Source organism: Oncorhynchus mykiss, chromosome 29, assembly GCF_057628025.1.
Source record: "Oncorhynchus mykiss isolate SJ-2025 chromosome 29, ASM5762802v1, whole genome shotgun sequence".
NCBI lineage: Eukaryota > Metazoa > Chordata > Actinopteri > Salmoniformes > Salmonidae > Oncorhynchus > Oncorhynchus mykiss.
The window spans coordinates 18,389,317-18,399,028 of record NC_143050.1 but is presented as its reverse complement, the minus strand read 5'-3'; the positions used below and the strand labels follow the sequence as shown (position 1 = coordinate 18,399,028).

The 9,712-nt window shown below is 41.0% G+C and overlaps 2 protein-coding genes across 2 annotated transcripts; one reads left to right on the top strand and one right to left on the bottom strand.

The window, feature by feature from the left end:
- The first annotated feature begins 369 nt into the window (after positions 1–369).
- On the top strand, positions 370–2,719 carry uqcc3 (ubiquinol-cytochrome c reductase complex assembly factor 3). Its single transcript, XM_021591242.3, has 2 exons — positions 370–640; positions 2,039–2,719. Exons 1-2 carry the CDS (start codon positions 524–526, stop codon positions 2,174–2,176), a joined length of 255 nt encoding a protein of 84 aa, XP_021446917.1. The 5' UTR covers positions 370–523; the 3' UTR covers positions 2,177–2,719.
- A 2,854-nt stretch (positions 2,720–5,573) lies between these two features.
- faub (FAU ubiquitin like and ribosomal protein S30 fusion b) lies at positions 5,574–8,251 on the bottom strand. The gene is made up of 5 exons (XM_021591241.3): positions 6,935–8,251; positions 6,444–6,525; positions 6,187–6,328; positions 6,008–6,063; positions 5,574–5,869 (listed from the first exon to the last, which is right to left on the bottom strand). The coding sequence occupies exons 1-5, from the start codon at positions 7,087–7,089 to the stop codon at positions 5,744–5,746; spliced, it is 561 nt and encodes a 186-aa protein (XP_021446916.1). The 5' UTR covers positions 7,090–8,251; the 3' UTR covers positions 5,574–5,743.
- Between the last annotated feature and the right edge of the window lie 1,461 nt (positions 8,252–9,712).

The following is a 9,712-nucleotide window of genomic DNA, read 5'->3' as shown; positions in this document are numbered from 1 at the left end:
CACACACACACACACACACACACACACACACACACAAGCACACACACACACTTTCTGCCAATGTGCACACGGCAACACAGGTGATTTTCTGAAGAGAAAGTGTACCGAACAGTACTGTATTTGACAAAAAAAGACGCTACTTGACTGACACCTGGTGGTTTTGAGTAGAAATTGCACAATTAAGCTTATCGTCAGTGGTCCCTACGCATTAAAAAATGGTGTTAATAATGCACCGTCTTACATTTACATTAAAATATTGGTCAACACAAACAGGAATATGGTCCACTTCTTGAATTAAAAAAGAAACGTGGTTTGACATGACATCTCATAACTCACCTAAAAAAGGTTTTATAAAGAAGGGTAGGCTATCCCATAATGCACTGCAAATGTCTGTCAGCGGACATTGAGCACCTCCTAATGAACTTACTGGCTAACAGTCACAACAAAAACAGAACAGTGTATTGCTAATTAAGAACATACTCTCAATACGTCTTAGAAGGAGGATACAAACAAGCCTAACATAATGAGTGGTCTACGCACTGTCCTGGTCTCTACTGGGTTTGTCGGTGTGGTAGGCATTGGATATGGAATGTGGTCAGTGATTACACCAGGAGAGGAAAGGAAGAGGGAAATGCTCAAGGTAGGCCGCTAACGATGCACTTGACTTACACAGCACTGACTTTAAACCGAACAAAGGACTGCTTGTCCTTCGTTAGTCAGATGTGTATGATTTGTGAATTTACATTTTATTTTTGTAAATGGTAAATGGCTTGCCAGTAGCTTCACCTATCAGACATAGATAGGTACATGACGCTGTGGTTCTCTTTTTGCGCACTTGTCTGAGAGAAGGTTCTCCTAGTGGTGCTTATTGCTTAATTCAGTGGTTCCCAAACTGGGGGGTGCGAGGGGTCAGTGTAAGAATGCACAAGGTGCAATTTCGAGATTGGGAAGTGCATCAACAGTTTTCCTCTTATGTCAGTCATTGCAGACCTTGGAGAGCTATTTATAACTTGTCAGAAATGTCCAGATCAACTACTGTTGATCAGCTGTTTTTTTTGCTAGTTTTTAAGCCCATTGATTTTGTTGTAATGTTTGAGTCACTCGGATATCACATGAACACACATAATACATGGAAAATGTGTAGAATTTCAGGAAATAAGCTTTAAACTTGCAAAGTGACAGAAGGGGGACCTGAGTGAAAAGTTTGGGAACCACTGGGTTAATTGACGAGCCATAGAATGGCATAGTCTGTCACTAATACTCACCAAAGACAGAAGAGAAAGTGCTGATAGAAATGTCGTTTTTTAAATATTTTTTTATTTATCTGTCAATTTACCTGGTAAAATAACTGAGAACACGTTCTCATTTACAGCAATGACCTACAGCAATTTACAGCAACGACCTGGGGAATAATCATGTGGATTGGAACATGCAATCATGTCCGTTCTATACATTTCATTTCTATCTGCAACCATCTGCAATTGCCTCCCACTGAAAAAGGCCTCCTGATGGTTTCCTGGTCTGAATCAAACGGCGAAAGGAATAAGAAACAGCAGAGCAGACAGTTTTCAATAACATTATACCTTGCTTTGTTTTGGTGTCAGCTTCTGTTGCATTATCTGTATGCAGTATCAGCTTTACATTCACCTCGGCTATGAAAAGCCAACTGACATTTACTCCTGGGGTGCTGACCTGTTGCACCCTCGACAACCACTGTGATTATAATTATTTGACCCTGCTGGTCATCTATGAACATTTGAACATCTTGGCCTTGTTCTGTTAAAATCTCCACCCGGGCACAGCCAGAAGAGGACTGGCCACCCCTCATAGCCTGGTTCCTCTCTAGGTTTCTTCCTAGGTTCTGGCCTTTCTAGGGAGTTTTTCCTAGCCACTGTGCTTCTACACCTGCATTGCTTGCTGTTTGGGGTTTTAGGCTGGGTTTCTGTACAGCACTTTGAGATATCAGCTGATGTAAGAAGGGCTTTTATAAATATATTTGATTTGATTTGACCTGCTCTTTTTCCAATCTGACCATCAGAATCTACCCGAAGCTAACCCACTGAGAATGGAGGAGACAAGGAAGAGGAACGCCCTCATGATGCAGGTGCTGAAGGAAGCTGCAGAGACCGATGACAACATTGCGAGAGGATTGGGCCCTATGAGATCCCAGAAATAGTCATGCTCACATGCTGGTCATGTTCTCCTGCTCAGACATCACATGCATCATCCAATGGTTGCGTGCCATGTCATTGACTGTGCCGTCAGGCACCAGATTGCTACCACGTGGTTAGCTGATACGTAAAAAAAAAACTATCCAGATCTGACATGCGATGTCTGAGCAGGGGAACCAGACCACTGTCTTCACATTGATTTGAAAGACGTGGGGAAGAGACCATACTATTACAGATGACACACCAGTAAACCTGAGCTTCACCACTTCCTCTTAAGAGACAAGATTATATTGGCTAAGTGTTTGCATTTGTGTTGAGTATGAATGAGTGTAAGGGGCGTTAAGTACTTTGTTTCACTGAATGAGAAAGTGCTGAAAATAAGAGGCAATGGTTCCCAAACTTCACGACTTGAACACATGCTCTGTTACATTGAAACAAAGCATATTTATTACAATAATAGTGTTGTATATAATTCATTAATCATTTTTGCTCGCTGAACATGCTTGTGATGGTCACAACAATGTATGGCTAATAAAATGTAAACAATCCTGCCTAGTTTTTTTATATTGGATATTTTCTGTTACATTTTGTAAAACCAATTCGATTTCATGGATAGAGTAACGTTTTTAAATTATGTAGTTTACATGATCATGAATATAATTCTGTTGTCACTTGTCAGCGGACCAGTGTTGGACCCTTTTACCGGTTGCACCCATTTCCGGCTTTAGAAAATGACGTTCATTTCAACTGATGTCGAAGGTTGCGGTCAGATTCATGCACAACACATGCAGTCGTAATCGTCACACTTCAGTGGTCGTAACTGTGATCGTGATTACATTTTTAACTGTCTGATGTACGTTTTAATAAGTGATTATAGTAATTTGTCAAGTTAGCTGCTTGGTAGTTATCACATCTAGCCAAGCACAGCTAACGAGCTAGTTAGCATAAATCCATATTTTTTTTTTGACAATGTCAACACCAGAGCCATTTCCCGTACCACCGGGCTCAGTATCACCTGCAGCGGGTCAAATGTTTGGGAGCTGCTGGAGTTGTCGGATTCTTTCAGGTGGAGGTCTGCTGTTAGGAGCTGGATATGTCTTCCTAGCCGCCCGAAAAGTAATGCGCCAAGGTGGAACAACCTCAATGGGAACTGTCGCACAAGTCGCGTTTGCAGCAAGTGAGTATTGTGATTTATTGGCAGCATGTCTAAATGTACAGTGGCAAGAAAAAATATGTGAACCCTTTGGAAATACTCAGATTTCTGCATAAATTAGTCATAAAATGTCATCTTATTACCTAGGTCACAACAATAGACAGTTTGCTTAAACTAACACACAAACAATGATACGTTTGCATGTCTTTATAGAACACACTGTGTAAACTTTCACAGTGCAGGGTGGGGAAAGTATGTGAAGCCTTGGATTTGATAACTGTTTGACCCTCCTTCGGCAGCAATAACCTCAACCAAACGTTTTCTGTAGTTCAGACCTGCGGATCAGACCTGCACAACAGTCAGGAGGAATTTTGGACCATTCCTCTTAACAAAACTGTTTCAGTTCAGCAATATTCTTTGGATGTCTGGTGTGAACTGCTAACTTGAGGTCATGCCACAGCATCTCAAATCAGGTTGAGGTCAGGACTCTGACTGGGCCACTCCAGAAGGTGTATTTTCTTCCATTGAAGCCATTCTATTGTTGATTTACTGGGTCATTGTCCTGTTGCATCACCCAACTTCTGTTGAGCTTCAATTGGTGGAAAGATAACATTATCCTGCAAAATGTCTTGATAAACTTGAATTCATTTTTCCGTTGACAATAGCAAACTGTCCAGGCTGAGGCAGCAAAGCAGCCCCAAACCATGATGCTCCCGCCACCATACTTTACAGTTGGGATGAGGTTTTGATGTTGGTGTGCTGTGCCTTTTTTTCTCCACACATAGTGTTGTGTGTTCCTTCCAAACAACTCAACTGTCCACAGAATATTTTGCCAGTTGCGCTGTGGAATATCCAGGGGCACGTTTGCAAACTTCAGACATGCAGCAATGTGGTTTTTTTTTAGACAGCAGTGGCTTCTTCCTTGGTGTACTTCCATGAACACCATTCTTGTTTAGTGGTTTACATATCGTAGACTTGTCAAAGATGTAAGCATGTTCCAGAGATGTCTGTAAGTCTTTAGCTGACAATCTAGGATTCTTCTTAACCTCATCGAGCATTCTGCGCTTTGCTCTTGCAGTCATCTTTGCAGGACGGCCACTCCTAGGGAAAGTAACAACCGTGCTGAACTTTCTCCATTTATAGACAATTTGTCTTACCGTGGACTGATGCACATCAAGGCTTTTAGAGATACTTTTGTAACCCTTTTGTAACCCAGCTTTATGCAAGACAACAATTCTTGATCTATTTTGTTCAAGGCATGGCTCACATTAGGCAATGCTTCTTGTGAATAGCAATCTCAAATTTTGTGAGTTTTTATAGGGCAAGGCAGCTCTAACCAACATCTCCAATCTCATCTCATTGATTGGACTCCAGGTTAGCAGACTCCTGACTCCAATTAGCTTTTGGAGAAGTCATTAGCCTAGGGGTTCACATACTTTTTCCAAAGAAGATCAGATCAAATTTGATTACCAATTTATGCATAAATCCAAAGGGTTCACATACTTTTTCATGACACTATCTCCTGCATTGTAGTAGCAGCAGGAATTTATCCAACATTACTAAGAAGGTGAAAGCAAAGGCAAGAGCTATGATAAGTTGAAGCTATTCAAAGTATTCTAGCAGGGCCTCTGAGGTGCAGTCAACTCAGTATTTCTGTTTCAGGTTTGGCTGCTTGGGGAGTCGTGGTCATCGCTGACCCTGTGGGGAAATCACACAGGAAGGCTTGAAGATGCTCTGACAGATGGAATTATTTGAAGCTGCTGAAGTATAAGCCATGGTCATATCCAAGATCACTTTGACAGATAGTGATCTTGGCATAATGGATGAGAACATGCCAAAGACTATTTTCATCATCTGTCAGTGTGACCTGTCTATAATACATTAAATAAATTGAGAACTTGTGCACTTGGAACTACCTTGTGCAAGTAAGAATTTCATTGGATGATATACCATGCATATCCTGTACATACGACTAATACAACTTGAACTACCTTGTGTTCATGCCACCATGACTGTATTTAGACAGGCAGCCCAATTCTGATCATTCTCACTAAATTGGTATTTTGACCCATCAGATAATCTCTGAAAAAGATCTGAAGTGAAAAGATCAGATTTGTCAAAAGACCAGTTAGTGGGAAAAATATCAGAATTGGAATCTTGAGTCCATTTCATCTACTTCTGAACCATCAGAAAGACAGCCAATCATACAACTGCTCAATTCACCCAATGTAAAGGAACCATCAAATTGGTGCAGAGTACCACTCTTTCCTCACTGAGTTTTATTGTATTTCATCCCAGTGACAAATGTAATTATAAAATGACAGATATTGCTCCCAGTCCATTGCTCACACTGCATGAATGGTCATGTCAATGTTGAACTGTGATGAGACAGCAGAAACAAGGCTTTGGGAAAATAGTTTTATGAGTTGGCATTGGGTCCCTTCTTCTTGCCAAATGTTGGTACCACATTCACAAAGCGCCTATTATACTGGATCCTCCTTTTAGCCCTACCAGTCTTCTTTTTCTTCTTCTCTTGCTTATCCACCTGTGAGAATGGTTATAAACAGAGTTAGAGGTGTGGTGTCTTGACGTGCACACTAGAGACTAAGTAAACTTGCCAGAAGAGCAAGTCATGTTGAATATGCCACATTCATTTAATTTCTATTAAACACAAAACGCCCACCTTGGGAGTCTGTCCCCTGACTTTCCCCGCTCGGGCCAAGGAGCCATGGACTTTGCCTGGGATAGGAAATGGAAATTAATCCAAGCAAGCCCCACCAAATAATGGTACAGAAACAAAGACCTTAATAATTTCACTTATTTACAATAACATTCAAGAATGTTTAATTATTGATCACTTACCTCCCAACAGTCGGGGGGTAACCTCAAGAGTACTGAACTCCAGTGCCGATTGGCCAATCACAGCATCATCCTGCAGGGGTTCCCCGCACAGAAAAACCACCTGGTCATCACAGGAGAGTCCCTCCAATGCCTCAATATGAGCCTTGTGGAGAAGGGATGAGAACAAAGAGCTGAATGTGGTTAACCTTTCATGGTCATCAATGAACTTTTAAACCAAAAAAGTTGGCAGACCAAAGCACAGTAGTGCTATAGTTTACCTTGATGTCAGCGACAGTTTCTAACCCAGACACCTGAAAGGTGTGGAGAGTCTGAGCACGCACAAACAGCTGCATGGTCAACCTGTTCAAAATAAGATGGATGATGTTAGGTCAGTGTGTTCTACAATCCTGAAAGACCCAAAGGGTTGTGCAGGATTTTGTTCCAGCCTAGCACTAAAACACCTGATTCAAACATGGTCACCAACAGGGTTTAATTTATTTAACTAAGCAAGTTATGTATTAGTTTGTTTCTTCAGGCTTATGCCAGAATAAACGGCGAATGAAATGTTCAACAACTAGTGCAAAGATGAGTAGTTTGTGGTAAATCATTAGCAACTGACGTTATAGCTAGACTAGCCAGAGCGGTAGAACAATTTATATTTTCAACAAAGACAACTTTTTTTAAGAGACAATGTTTAAAATGTCAAGAAACTTTTGAGTCCCTTTGTTATGAGTTACAAAACAGAATTGAAACTTATTTCATAGCTCACCAAAGTCTCGCAGTGTAATGATCGTGTGCTTCGCCAATGGTGTTTGGCCTGGAGATGGAAAACAGGAAGCGTTTCATTGCGCATACCTGTGACGGAGTATTCTCTGATCCCGCCCACGTGTGGTGGTCGAGAAAAATGATGTCGCGCTCCTTCATAAACAGGACCACAATGTTATGCAGATGATTTAGGGAAAGTTTCGAGCTATACGACCACACGGCAAGAATACCAATATTACGATACGGTTACGAGTGAGATGGCTATTTGATACCCATATACAGTACCAGTCAAAAGTTTTGACACACCTACTCATTCAAGGGTTATTCTTTATTTTGACTATTTTCTACATTGTAGAACAATAGTGAAGACATCAACACTATGAAATAACACATATGGACTCATGTAGTAACCAAAAAAAGTGTTAAACAAATAAAGTATATTTTATATTCTTCAATATTTTATGTTCATCTACTCTGCTTCTCACAAAGACTAGGCGGTTGGAACCAAAAATCTCTAATTTGTAATCATCAGACCAAAGGACAGATTTCCACCGGTCTAATGTCCATTGCTCAGATTTCTAGACCCAAGCAAGTCTCTTCTTATTGGTGTACTTAAGTAATGGTTTCTTTGCAGAAAATTAACCATGAAGGTCTGATTCACACAGTCTCCTCTGCACAGTTGATTTTGAGATGTGTCTGTTACTTGAATTGTGTGAACCATTTATTTGGGCTGCAATCTGAGGCTGGTCACTCTAATGAACTTATCCAGCAGAGGTAACTCTGGGTCTTCCTTCCCTGTGGCGGTCCTCGTGAGAACCAGTTTCATCGTAGCGCTTGATGGTTTTGCGACGGCACTTGAAGAAAGTTCTTGAAATGTTCCCGAATTGACTGACCTTCATGTCATAAAGTAATGATGCTGTTATTTCTCTTTGCTTATTTGAGCTGTTCTTGCCATAATATGGACTTGATATTTTAACAAATAGGGCTATCTTCTGTATACCACCCCTACCATGTCACAACACAACTGATTGGCATTAAGAAGGAAAGAAATTCCACAAATTAACTTTTAACAAGGCGTACCTGTTAATTTAAATGAATTCCAGATGACTACCTCATGAAGCTGGTTGAGAGAATGCCAAGAGTGTGCAAAGCTGTTATCAAGCCAAAGGGTGGCTACTTTGAATTATCTCAAATATAAAATAGATTTTGATTTGTTTAAAACTTTTTTCATATGTGTTATGTAATAGTTATTATGTCTTCACTATTATTGTACAATGTAGAAAATGGTAAAAATAAAGAAAAACCCTTGAATGAATAGCTTGTCAACTTTTGACTGATACTGTGTCTTCTTTCAAAAATAATTTACGTGGCCGAAATTGTTAAATTCGAAGTAACAAGCATTAGCTAGCTAGCTAAATGTAGTAATGAATAAATTGGCTACATTTCTTTAAATTGACAATTCTGCGAACTGTCTTGTGCAAGTTTTAAATTGACACAATATACCTGTTAGCAAAGATGTCAGCTAAAGATTCATTGATCTGGCCAAGGCTTTCGACTCTGTCAATCACCACATCCTCATCGGCAGACTCGACAGCCTTGGTTTCTCAAATGATTGCCTCGCCTGGTTCACCAACTACTTCTCTGATAGAGTTCAGTGTGTCAAATCGGAGGGTCTGCTGTCCGGACCTCTGGCACTCTCTATGGGGGTGCCACAGGGTTCAATTCTTGGACCGACTCTCTTCTCTGTATACATCAATGATGTCGCTCTTGCTGCTGGTGAGTCTCTGATCCACCTCTACGCAGACGACACCATTCTGTATACTTCTGGCCCTTCTTTGGACACTGTGTTAACAACCCTCCAGGCAAGCTTCAATGCCATACAACTCTCCTTCCATGGCCTCCAATTGCTCTTAAATACAAGTAAAACTAAATGCATGCTCTTCAACCGATCGCTACCTGCACCTGCCCGCCTGTCCAACATCACTACTCTGGACGGCTCTGACTTAGAATACGTGGACAACTACAAATACTTAGGTGTCTGGTTAGACTGTAAACTCTCCTTCCAGACCCATATCAAACATCTTCAATCCAAAGTTAAATCTAGAATTGGCTTCCTATTTCGCAACAAAGCATCCTTCACTCATGCTGCCAAACATACCCTTGTAAAACTGACCATCCTACCAATCCTCGACTTCAGCGATGTAATTTAGAAAATAGCCTCCAATAGCCTACTCAACAAATTGGATGCAGTCTATCACAGTGCAATCCGTTTTGTCACCAAAGCCCCATATACTACCCACCATTGTGACCTGTACGCTCTCGTTGGCTGGCCCTCACTTCATACTCGTCGCCAAACCCACTGGCTACATGTCATCTACAAGACCCTGCTAGGTAAAGTCCCCCCTTATCTCAGCTCGCTGGTCACCATAGCATCTCCCACCTGTAGCACACGCTCCAGCAGGTATATCTCTCTAGTCACCCCCAAAATCAATTATTTCTTTGGCCGCCTCTCCTTCCAGTTCTCTGCTGCCAATGACTGTAACAAACTACAAAAATCTCTGAAACTGGAAACACTTATCTCCCTCACTAGCTTTAAGCACCAACTGTCAGAGCAGCTCACATATTATTGCACCTGTACATAGCCCATCTATAATTTAGCCCAAACAACTACCTCTTTCCCTACTGTATTTATTTATTTATTTTGCTCCTTTGCACCCCATTATTTTTATTTCTACTTTGCACATTCTTCCACTGCAAATCTACCATTCCAGTGTTTTACTTG